At 52.2% G+C, this 12,469-nt stretch overlaps 1 protein-coding gene across 1 annotated transcript; it reads left to right on the forward strand.

Moving 5' to 3' along the window:
- The first annotated feature begins 8,142 nt into the window (after window positions 1–8,142).
- KBTBD7 (kelch repeat and BTB domain containing 7) lies at window positions 8,143–11,403 on the forward strand. Its single transcript, XM_078657383.1, has one exon. It carries the CDS (start codon window positions 8,402–8,404, stop codon window positions 10,385–10,387), a length of 1,986 nt encoding a protein of 661 aa, XP_078513509.1. The 5' UTR covers window positions 8,143–8,401; the 3' UTR covers window positions 10,388–11,403.
- Window positions 11,404–12,469: the final 1,066 nt, after the last annotated feature.

Here is a 12,469-nt window from a genome sequence, read left to right on the forward strand (position 1 = left end):
CAACCTGCCCCCTAGAACAACCTCTGAAGCAAGAATCAAGCTCACCTAATTTTGAGGAATCGTGACGTCCACCTTGGGAGCCTCCGTAACCTCCTTTATGATACTGTCCTCTCCCCCTGCGAGAGGGATAGAAGCGGGACTTGTTGGAACTGCAGGCATCCTGACCTCCACCTCTCTGGGACTGGCCACCACGTTGATTCTGTTGGTTGTTTCCCCGGCCGGTCGAACGTCCCCTTCTTCCGGCCCGTCCAAAAACCGGGCGGAAAGCCCGTCGCAAATTGGATTGCGCCTTGCCCAGGCCACTGAAGGTGGCCACCAACTTTGTGAGTTCCTTGAGAAAAGGATGACCAAAGAGCATACCCTGAGCCAGGGAACCAGATTCTGAAAGAGCCAAGTCAGTCAGCTTCGGATCCAGTTTCAGGAGGATAGAGCGACGGCGCTCACATGAGATCGCACAATTTGCATTGCCCAACATACAGAGAGCCCTCTGTGACCAACCCACCAGCTCATCTGGGTCGATGAGAGCATCAGACTGTTTTGCGCGGTACGCTAAATCCAAAATCTTAGTCAGTGGACCGAGAAGATCTAACATTTTGTCCTGCAGGATCTGCAAGACCGGTCCAGACCCTTTTTTGGGTCCTTGGAGTATTTCTTCATGTAGGTCACCATGGTTGGGTCCACATCAGGCATATCTGCCAACTTGTCGGAGAGGTCCGGACGGGGACACTCCGAGCGCAAACGGGCCCGAACGTCTTTATCAAAGGGACGGCGAATATGTGTCTGCACATATTCGGCTACTTCTGGGGAGGGAAGCCAGGCAGTAGAATTAGGGTGGACAATGTCCGACGGATCATAGGTAAGAACCTGAGGATTAGCAGGGGCATCGACAAAGTGCTCTTCGCGAGCCTTCTTTTTTGGCGGAGGAACCACCGGATCAGAAGAGGAGGAATCAGAGGAGGAGGAGCTGTCAGACGAAGAAGAATCATGCTGTGTAGGCACAGATTTGGAAGAGTTGCTAAGGGGACGTGAAGAAGACAACGTCTTTGCCAATTTAGCAAAATCAGCATGGTGCGGATTTTTAGGCGACTTTCTTGAATGCCCAGAGAAAGGAGGCAACCAACCTTGTTGAGCAGCATAGTCCGATAAATGCCTTTTTGAGGGGCAATTGCATGGAACAGGGCTTGACCCATCAAGTCGGCATCCAGCGATCCATATTGCTCGCTATCATCATAGTCATACTCCTCACCTTCATAATAGTCTCCCATTATAGCAAGTAAAATTGGAGTACGCCCACGTGAGGAGAAGGAATATCGACAACCCAAAGGGCAATGCAGGGGGAGTGTAACCCCAAAGCAAGCCAAGGAAAGCAGGCACAAACCTGACAGCACCAAAATTAAATGTGGAGGGAGGGCTTGCTTTACTAAGTCACTGACACTCTAGGCAAAGCCTATGCACAATTTTACTACCCCCACTTAATTCTAAGTGAGGGCGTTAATGGAGGCAAACAACCAGGCAAAGTGGGCACAAGCTGTAGAAGCTGTTCAAAATTTCTCACAGAAGAGAACCGTTGTCAGCGTGCACTCCGTGACAGCCACCAGAGCAGAATGTCAATAAAGACACTGCGCATGCGCGGGACAAACGCTGCCTGCCGAAAGAGAGACGTGCGAGCTACAAGCGCGTCTTTCAGCCCCCGACTACCGCTCCACAAAGGGTTAACACAGGCGCGATGGACGCGCCCGCAACAGGGAGGTGACACACGCCCCCTTTCAAACGCCGACACACATGCGGGCAGAAGCGAAGCTGAAGCGAAAAGGCAGCAAACATGCAGCAAAACGCGGCGGACTGAAAATGCAAGTAGCACCCAGATAGCACCACATTTAAGACCACAAAAGCAAATAATACAAAGAAAGGGCACTTAACTGGCTGCAGAGCAGCAAAGAAAGAGGAAGTGTTGTCCTCTATGGCACCTTTTATACTGTATCACCTCCATGGTCATTACTAGTGCTCCTGGGATATGTAGTTTTTTGGTTTTCTTTACTGTGTTTTATTGGCTGCTGTATGTGACAGTAAAGAAATGAGAAAGCATAATCGGAGCCTCCGTCCTGCCATAGAATGAAAAATTTCCTAGCTAACGTAACGGAAAGTTTCAATTCTATTAAGGACAAGGAGGCGAGGATTATGCAGTCCTTTCTTCTCTTTTATTAAACAGCACATTCAAAGTAACCAAACAAAAAACTTTAGACTACAGCTCCCATGAGCACATGGGGCATAGTGTCCATAACAACAGCCAGCCAATGGAGATGGTGTCCGCTGTATAACCAGTGCTGACGTCCCTTCCGCTTCCTCTTCTTCTCTGTGAGGAAAACCCAGGAACGTTCTTTAGTCTTTTTGATCTTGTCCTAGAGCAACACAAAAATAAACCGTTATCCCGTTCTTCTTCCTTACCAGGAAGCATCAGGAAAAGCTGTGTATGACATTCTCAAATAAGCAGTGTAGAGGAAACATAATATCAAGAGAAAACTGTGTAACTGTACCAATAATTTCACAGACCATGAATACCCCACCGCAGCAGAAAAAACCCCCCATAACAGACATAAGGTGTTACTTACTGACTGTACGAAGACACGGGTGGGTGAGACCAGCAAGTCTCGGGTGGGATAATCCTCGCCTCCTTGTCCTTAATAGAATTGAAACTTTCCGTTACGTTAGCTAGGAAATTTTTCATTCTATATCAGGACGGAGGCGAGGATTATGCATGTTTAAAGCATATTCACCACTAGATCTGCTGCACCATAGATGGGTTTGAAATAATATTTCTTGAACGTGGACTCTGAGGACCAATCCGCCGCTGCCATGATGTCCTCCAGCCGACCGCCCACCTGCACCGCCTTAGAAGCCATTGCCCCTCTCGTGGAGTGGGCTCCAAATCTGGCTACGTCCACCCCCGCTTCGGTCATGATCCAACGGACCCACCTAGCGATGGTTGGAGCGGAAACCGGTTTAAAAGGTTTCTGTAAGGCGATAAGGAGTTGGCGCTCTCCAGGAGGGCGGTACTCCAACGTCATGTCCTCGTATGTTTTGAGACATCGTACCACGCAGAGCTTGGGTTGGTCTGGGAAAAAAGGATACGACACGGATCTGATACTTGTCTTGGTCCTTCTAGACACCGTAAAAGTGACCCCTTCCGGAGTAAACATTCGTGATGAAATGTCCAGTGCCCTTACATCCGAAACGCGCTTGCACGAAATCAGACACAAAAGGATCGCCAGTTTGGCTGACAGTTCCTTCCTAGAAAGATACTGGTTATCTCTCCAGGAGGAGAGGAAACGCAGAACAATGTTGACATCCCAGAGGCTGCCGTACCTGGGTTCCGGGGGTTTAGAAAGTCTAACACCTCTCATCAGTTTGCAAACCCAGGGGTGCTCACCCGCCGATTTCCCATCGATGTGGGCATGCCCCGCCGAGATGGCGGATCTGAAAGTGTTAATAGATCTGTAAGCCATACCCGACCGATTCAAATCAGCCAAGAAATTTAGGATGTGGCTAACATCCGCCCCCACGGGATCGGCGTGTCTTCCCAGACACCAACGACGCCACCGCTGCCAAGCCGAGCGGTACCTCTTGACAGTTCCTGGAGCCCAGGCTCTAAGGATGAGGTCCTCAGCGTCCGCCGAAAGGCGTCCGTCCTGCCAACGTCCCCTGAAATCCTCCATGCCATGAGGTGCAGGGTTTCCCGAATCACCAGGGGGTGAGGTTCCCCTTGAGGGCCCGAGAGCAACGAAGGGAACCAGGGCAGTCGAATTGGACAGTCCCATGACAGTTCCAATAGAGAGGGGAACCACGCCTGGGCCCGCCAGAAGGGAGTCACCAGGATCATGGAAGCCCGTTGTCTGCGGACTTGAGCTGCCACTCGTGGAATCATGAGAAAGGGGGGAAATGCATACGCCAATTCCCGAGTCCAATCCTGTAAGAAGGCATCGACCGCCGAGGCCTCCGGGTCCGGTCTCCAGCTCACGAATCTCGGGAGCTGTCGATTGATTCGCGATGCGAACAGGTCTATCGAGCAAGGACCCCATCTGGCCATCAAAGCCTGGAAGGTTGAACGCTCCAGTCGCCAGTCGCTGAAGTCCTGGAAGTTCCTGGAGTGCCAATCCGCGATCGAATTCTGAGTGCCCGGAAGGTATTCCGCTGACACCGAAATCTGTCTCTCCAGACAGTAATGCCAGAAGTCTTTCGCCAGATTTGCCAGTGCTCGTGACCGAGGGCCGCCCAGGCGATTGATATACTGTACTGCTGACACGTTGTCCATGCGTAGCAGAATACAACACGAAACTCGATGCTGAGTCAGGGATCGCACTGCAAACGAGCCCGCTAGGAGCTCCAAACAGTTGATGTGGAGTTGCAACTCCTCCTCTGTCCAACGACCCCCCATGGCAACATCGCCACAACGTGCGCCCCAACCCGACCTGCTGGCATCCGACTCGATGATCAGGTCCGGGCTGGATCCGAAAATCGCTCTCCCATTCCACGCACTCATGTGCTCGATCCACCACCGAATCTCCGTCCTCGTCTCGTCGGTGAGAGAGATGAGCTCGGAGTAGGTCAGCCCCTTCCTGAGGTGCTGCGCCTTCAACCGCTGGAGGGCCCGGTAGTGTAGGGGACCCGGAAAGATCGCCTGGATCGATGAGGAGAGAAGTCCCACAATACGGGCTAACTGCCGAAGGGATATTCTGTCCTTCTTCAGGACCTGGGAAAGTTCCTTGCGGATCTTGGACACCTTCTGTTGAGGAAGGCTGAGAGATGCCGTCTCGGAGTCTATCAGGAAGCCCAGAAACGTGATCTGTCTGGTCGGATGGAACTCCGATTTCTGGGAGTTCAGCACAAACCCCAGGTTCTGCAGAAGAGCAATAGTCATGTTCAAGTTGGACGTGAGCCGGGTCGGGGATTGGTCCAACAGCAGTATATCGTCCAGATATATGATCAATCGAACTCCCCGCTCGCGGAGAGTTTCCACTACCGGCCGAAGGAGTTTCGTAAAACACCAAGGGGCCGATGACAGGCCAAAGGGGAGAGCCTGAAACTCGAAGATCTCCCCGTCCCAAAGGAATTGGAGGAACCGTCGATGCGGTGCAAAGATGGGGACTGTGAGATAAGCGTCCTTCAGATCCAGGCGCGCCATCCAATCCCCTTGAAGGAGAATGTCCCGTAAGAGATGAATCCCCTCCATCTTGAAGTGGCGGTAGACCAGCCACTCGTTGAATTCCTTCAAATTTATCACTGGGCGAAAACCCTTGTCCTTCTTCTGGACCAGGAAGATATTGCTTAGAAATCCCGCAGGATGGAGTAAGGATTTGCAGATCGCCCCTTTTCTGAGGAGGTCCGCGACCTCTTCGGCGATCAGAAGTCTTTCCGCCTGTGAGAAAACAAGGGGACGAGGGCGAACCCTTTGATGGGGGAAGCCGTAAAACTCGATCTGAAAACCTTGAACCGTCTGTAGGACCCACGGATCCGAAGTAATCTGGCGCCAGCTGCAAAGGTGTTCCCGTAGCCTCCCCCCCAGAGCGTGTGGGGAAAAAAGGGTAACACTCACCGGATGGACCTCCTGGGGCGTTGACGCCACCACGGTATCCTCTGCCGCGCCCCTTGCCTCTACTGGGGTAGAAGTTTCCCTGGCGGCCGTCGTTCCAGCCGTTGTTTCGACGCTGGGTCTTGTTATGGGGGCCTTGCTGGGGCTGGTGGCCGGAAGAGCGGCCCCGTCCTCGTCCGGCCCCAGCAAAAACCCGCCCCGGGAAAATCTTTTTGACAGTCGACTGAGCCCTGTCCAGGGCCGAGAAGGTGGTGACGAATTTATTAAGTTCCTTAATGAAAGGTTCGCCGAAAAGCTTGCCTTGTGCAATAATCCCCGCTTCTGAGGTAGCCAAATCTCCCAGCTTGGGGTCTATTTTGATGAGGAGGGACCGTCTCCGCTCAGCCGCTAACGCACAGTTCGCGTTCCCTAGGAAGCACAGGGCTCGCTGGGCCCAACCCGCCACGACCTCCGTGGACATCGGGGTCCCCGACTCCCTGGCTCTTTCAGCCAGTTGTATAATTTGCGTCACGGGGCCTACCGCGTCCAGGAGTTTGTCCTGGCAGGTTCGCCAGGAGCGATCTATGCCTTTCTTCGGGTCCCGCATGAACTTTGCGAAGAACGCACAGAGCTTCTCGTCGATATCTGGCGTAGAGGCCACCCTACCTTCTAGCTTCGGGCGAGGGCATTCGCCTCGCATGCGGATCCTAACATCCCTGTCTAGGGGTTGGCGCACCTTGCTTGCGGCATAAGCCGCCACCTTGGGATCCGGTATCCATCCCGACGACCTAGGCTCGCCGGATCAAACATGTCCGAGGGAGGGTCCTCTCCCCCCAGGGATCCCGAGGAATGAGGCGTCGGGCGCCAAGGCCTACCCGAGTAGCCATCATCCTCATCCGAGGAACCTTCGTCCCCCGTGACACCCTCTCCCTCCAAGGGGAAACCATCCTCCTGGTCCGTGTCTAGTGCGACCTCGTCGCCCTCATCTCCGGGTAAGAGCCCCTCCCGGCAGGGTACATGCTTTAGCGTCCGCGCACTTTTACGGAAAGAGTCGCGTAAACGCTCGAACTCCTCCAAGTGCCCCGCAGGACGTTTAGCTGATTTTTTGCCCCCCCCCTGCGAGCCCCTGGACGCACGGTCCACAGGTCCTGTAGGTCCAAACACCCCGGGGACACTCTGGACGAGAGCGTCCACTCTATCCCGCAGCGGCGCAAGCACCGAATCCAGGGCCTGTGACAACGCGTGGCCCACCGCAGGCGGGAAGGGTTGGGCGAGGTGGAACTCCTCCGCCTCCTGAGTGGTATTTTTAATTTGGTCCGAAGACTGCATTCTGGAGGGTGTAGGCACCAAACACCTTAAAGATTACAACAGGTAGCCCCCTCGCCGGTGCCCAGGCACAATCTGCCCAAAAAACTGAGGTGCGATACCTCAACTCGCCACCAGAGGGCGTCGCGCAACAAGTGCGTGGAGAATCACCGAAAGCCGGTGTCAGGGCGAGGGTTGGTGAGGACAGAGCAAGTCTGCCTCAGTGCGCCGTAAACCGTGGAGATAGGCCGCCGAGCAGCGTCCCCGGGAGAAGCGGCGCCCCACAGAGCCGGGAAAGAGCGCGAAGCGCTCCTGACACGGTCCGCGAAAAGCGGGAGAACGCGCAGGCAGAGCCCGTCGCGTATGACTTCAGCCGCGCGAGGAAGCGCGCGAACAAAGCAGGATTAAAGCACAGGCAAAACCAGGCAAATAGTCATTAAGGCCACACAATATAAAGAACGTCAGAAATAAATGTCACTTATCTGACGAGCAGAGAAGAAAGAGGGAGCGGAAGGGACGTCAGCACTGGTTATACAGCGGACACCATCTCCATTGGCTGGCTGTTGTTATGGACACTATGCCCCATGTGCTCATGGGAGCTGTAGTCTAAAGTTTTTTGTTTGGTTACTTTGAATGTGCTGTTTAATAAAAGAGAAGAAAGGACTGCATAATCCTCGCCTCCGTCCTGATATAGAATTGAGAACACACAAAGCATGAGCCCACAAGGTTTCCCTGGATATAGAAACGCAGTTCCTGCCATAAAGCAGTAAACGTGTCGGCCATCTTGGAAAATGTACGCCTTTCATTCCGAACTGGAGAAGAACCTACCCTTAAAGTTGTACATTGTTGATATCAGGAGATAAATAAAAGTAATAATGTTATAAATACAATCTAAGGGCAGCCAAGAGTCCACGCCATCTTGTAGGAAGAAATATTATATGTATAGACAAAAGAATGTCTTCGTCTTTTCGTCAAATGACTATAATGCCCAAAGTTAAATCTCAGAATAATGGAAACCATTATTAGTTATTTGTTTAATTTAAAATCAAATATAGCGAAAACTCACTCTCGAAGGGTGTTTCCGAGTCGTTGCTTAATGTATCTGCCAACAACCACTACCTAGCTGTATTTACCCATCTGCGAAGATAGATCCTTTCTATCTCTATGAGTGGCAACATCTTCGGGGAAACCACCTCGCGTTTGACGGCGGAAGTGATTATGCAAGTCCCCGTAGCGGCCATGTCTACGTCAGGCTAAACGTTACCGACTCATGCTATCGAATGGCGAAATCTGTGCAAGAACTAGTTTGACTTCCCAATACCATTCAGGGGTGACGTTTTGCCTGACAGGAACATGGCCGCCGCAGCACCTGCATAAGATGTCTACTGTGGAGTACAAACTGTCATTAACCTGAGAAGTGATACGGCGCCAGTGACTTAGGGAGTGCAAAGCGTGCTCCCAGAGGGGGGAGTCCGCAAGCGGCGGCCCATTATAGCAGGGTAACCCATCGGCGGGAAACCCGCAGGCAGTATGGCCTGCCGCTCAGTGTCGAGCTTCTTCTCGGGACCGGAGGAGCTAGTGGACGGTGGCCACGCGGCAGCTGTTCTGGCACAATTGAAAACCTTCTACGACTCTCGGCTCCTCTGTGATGTCACGATTGAGGTGCTCGGGGGCATGGCGTCGCCAACCGCCACCACTCCAACTACGGCCGCCGGCGCGCGCTCCCCCTCAGTGGAAGCGACCGGCCGCCTCTTCTCATGTAACCGCAACGTACTGGCGGCCGCCTGCCCGTACTTCAAGAGCATGTTCACCGGTGGTCTATACGAGAGCAAGCAGAAGAAGGTGACGCTGCACGACATGGACGCTGAGTCCATGGCCCTTATTATCGACTACTGCTACACCGGTCGCGTGACAGTGAGCGAGGCCAACGTACAGCGCCTTTACGCTGCCGCTGACATGTTGCAGCTGGAGTATGTGCGCCAAGCCTGCGCCGGCTTTCTGGCCCGCCGCTTGGAGCCAGCCAACTGCGCCGGTATCCTCAAGTTCGCGGACGCCTTTGATCACGCCGAACTGCGAGCTCAGGCTTTGGCTTACGTGGCGAGACACTTCAGCCAGCTGAGCGGTGGAGAGTTGTGCGAGTTGAGTCTGGCACAGCTGCAGGAGGTGTTGCGGCTCGACGACCTGGATGTGGACGGGGAACGGCGCGTGTGTGCAGCCGCCCTGCAGTGGCTGGAGGCTGCGCCGGCCGACCGTGGACCCTGCGCCGCCGAGGTGCTGCGCTGTGTGCGTTGGCACCACCTGGCCGACAAGGACCGTGTATACCTGGAGGGATTGCGTGGCCGGCCTTTTGTTCGGCGGTACTGCTTGCCCTACCTGCAGGGGGTGCTGGACGACCGCTATGGGCCTGTCTGTCCGCCAACGCCCCCAGAGCCACAGACCCCACCACAGGAGAGCCCTGCTCGCCGCATCGGAATGCAGGCCAAGGAGATGGTCATTTTCTTTGGACACCGCAAAGAGCCCTTCCTCTGCTACGACCCTTACTCGGGTGACATCTACACCATGCCTTCGCCGCTGGCTACGGCCGGACACGGAAGCGGCAAAACAGTGACTTCCTCGGCAGTCTGCATCTCGCCACAGCACGATATCTACTTAGCAGCGCAGCCTCTCAAACAACTGTGGGTCTACAACCCGGTGCGCAACAGCTGGCGGCAGCTGGCAGACCGATTGCTTTGCCGGGAGGGCATGGACCTAGCATACTTGCGTGGCCACATCTATATTCTAGGGGGCAGGGACCCTTCTACGGGGGCCAGGTTAAGGGAAGTGGAGTGTTACAGTGTACAGCGTGACCAGTGGGCATTGGTTTCCCCCCTTCCACACTCTCTGTACTCCTTCGAATTGGTCACTGTGGGGGACTACCTATATGCGGTCAACCACAAGCGATTATTGTGCTACGATCCTGGCCGGGACCAGTGGCTAAATTGCGCCTCAATGCGGCGCAGCGACTTCCAAGAAGCCTGTGTTTTCCAGGACGAGATCTACTGCATCTGCGATGTTCCTGTGCTAAAGGTGTACAGTCCCGCCCGAGGCGAGTGGAGGAGGGTCTGTGACATCCCGGTAGATGCCAGCACGCACAACTACCAGATTGTCTGCCATGGTGGGCGGCTTCTGCTAATTACTTGTACTACACCACAGTGGAGAAAGAACCGTGTCACTGTGCATCAGTACGACGCGTCCGCTGATCGTTGGTTAAATGTGGGTACCATGTTAGGATTGCTGCACTATGACTCTGAATTCATATGCCTGTCGGCGCGTGTCTTTCCGCCTTGCCTTGAACCAGGACAGAGCTTCATCAGCGAAGAGGATGATGTGCGCAGCGAATCAAGCGCTGACTGGGAGCTGGATGGCTTCAGCGAGCTCGACTCCGAGTCAGGCAGCTCAAGCTCTTTCTCTGAGGATGACTGGCACCGGGGGCCCGCCGCGGCTCAGCACAATGCGCTATTGGATGGGACTTTATAGGGCTTGCCATTACAGAACACGCATAATTGTTTGCCTTATAAGAGAAAGATGCGTTCATATGGACATGGCCCTCCTACCCCAACCATTGTTAGCCATATTGGACGTTAGTGTCGCCAGACTTTCAAAGGCTATACCACTATTGCATCTCCCTCTTCCTATATGCATACTCGCAAATCTTTGCAGGGTTTTGAGGAAGGTGCTTAGCAAACGCAGAGAATCACCAGTCATTAACTTAAAAAGACGAGGCTTTATACGGATATCGGTGAAGTCACTGCCATAAGTAAACATGAGTAATCTAGCGTTGAAGGATACCTATGCCCACATGTACACTCGTACCAAGCCCCTCCTGCCTTAACACTTAACAGGAATGTTTCTAGCACATCCTTTAGCAAGAGTAACATTGTATTTTGATGGTTTTGTTTAATGCACTGATTGTACACCAAACATTTCGCTGCTGCGTATGATAAACTGGGTATATATATTGTGTAGGTGCATAGTGTTCTGCTTATGATAAATGCAGGTTGTTTTAATCTTCTGTTGTGATGTCCTCACCCCCCAAAAAATACACAGAATGCCAAGACCTGTTTATACACTTTGAACTAATGCTGTTATAAACGTTTGCATATTGTCTAGGCCTGTCTAATCCAATCCTATCGACTTTTGATTATTTTTTTCTCCCTCTGTGAGTGTATAAAGTGGAATCCCCTGTATAGATTTATTGTATGCACGCATCCTTTTGATTTGTGGAAGGAAGACATTTTGTAAAATTCTATTTATAGATGTAGATATTTTGTGATGGGGCAAGCATATTTATGGAATTTATTTAGTTAGTAATGAATATGATATTGTTTAAAAGTACTCAATGAGTTCAGGGTTTAAAAACGCTATGAAAAAAGAGCTGGTTAAGAATCTTGATGTGCTTTCTTTTTAAGCGTCCCGTGCTCTGGGAAGGAAATTAAGTTTGCAGAATGTTTCTATAACTTGTTTGCCCAGAATTAAACTTTGTAGCGATGGTTCTCAAGCTTATTTTTTTGTGGCCCACACAATGGATTGCACCCACCCAAAATGTAATGTGACCTTTTTCTTTAGAATCCACTTTGAAGCCTTGCTTTTTGTGTCTTATACTTTTTAATTTAGATTTTCTTTAAAAAAAAAAGCTACTAAAGTGAACATAGTCAAGTCAAAGAATTTATATAGCGCACTACATACCCAGAGGGTCTCAAGGCGCTTAGGGAGGGCAGGAGGATTATTTGTCAAATATCCACGTTTTAAGTTGCTTTCTGAATGCTAGGTGGTTCTGGGTAAGGCGAAGGTAAGTGGGGAGTGAGTTCCATGTTTTAGCTGCCAGGTATGAGAAGGATCTGCCTCCCATGGTGGTCTTGTTGATGCGAGGTACAGTGGCGAGGGCTTGGCTGGAAGAACGTAGTTGGCGGGAGGGGGTGTAGAAGGACAGTCGTGAGTTGAGGCATTCTGGTCCGATGTCGTAGAGTGATTTGTGTGCGTGGGTTAGCAGTCGGAAAGTGATCCTCTTATTGACGGGTAGCCAGTGGAGGTCTTTCAGGTGACCAGAGATGTGTTCGTTACGCGGGATGTCTAATATGATCCTGGCTGAGGCGTTTTGGATTCGTTGGAGTTTCCTCTGGAGTTTAGCGGTAGTACCTGCGTAGAGGGTGTTTCCATAGTCCAGTCGGCTCGTGACCAGAGCATGGGTGACTGTTTTTCTGGTTTCGGTGGGGATCCAGCGAAATGTTTTTTTGAGCATGCGAAGAATGTTGAAGCAGGATGAGGAGACGGCGCTGACTTGTCTGTTCATTGAAAGTGAAGAATCCAGGATAACGCCTAGGTTCCGTGCGTGGTCTGTCGGGATGGGTGCTTTTCCAAGGGCTTCCGGCCACCAAGAGTCGTCCCATGCAGAGGGGGATGTACCTAAGATGAGGACTTCTGTTTTATCTGAGTTCAGTTTCAGACGGCTGTGTTTCATCCATTCGGCAACTTCTTTCATTCCTTCGTGTAGGTTAGTTTTGGCTGTGCTGGGGTCATTGGTGAGAGAAAGGATCAGTTGCGTGTCATCCGCGTAAGAGA

Source organism: Lissotriton helveticus, chromosome 8 (assembly GCF_964261635.1).
Source record: "Lissotriton helveticus chromosome 8, aLisHel1.1, whole genome shotgun sequence".
In the NCBI taxonomy this organism is placed as follows: Eukaryota; Metazoa; Chordata; class Amphibia; order Caudata; family Salamandridae; genus Lissotriton; species Lissotriton helveticus.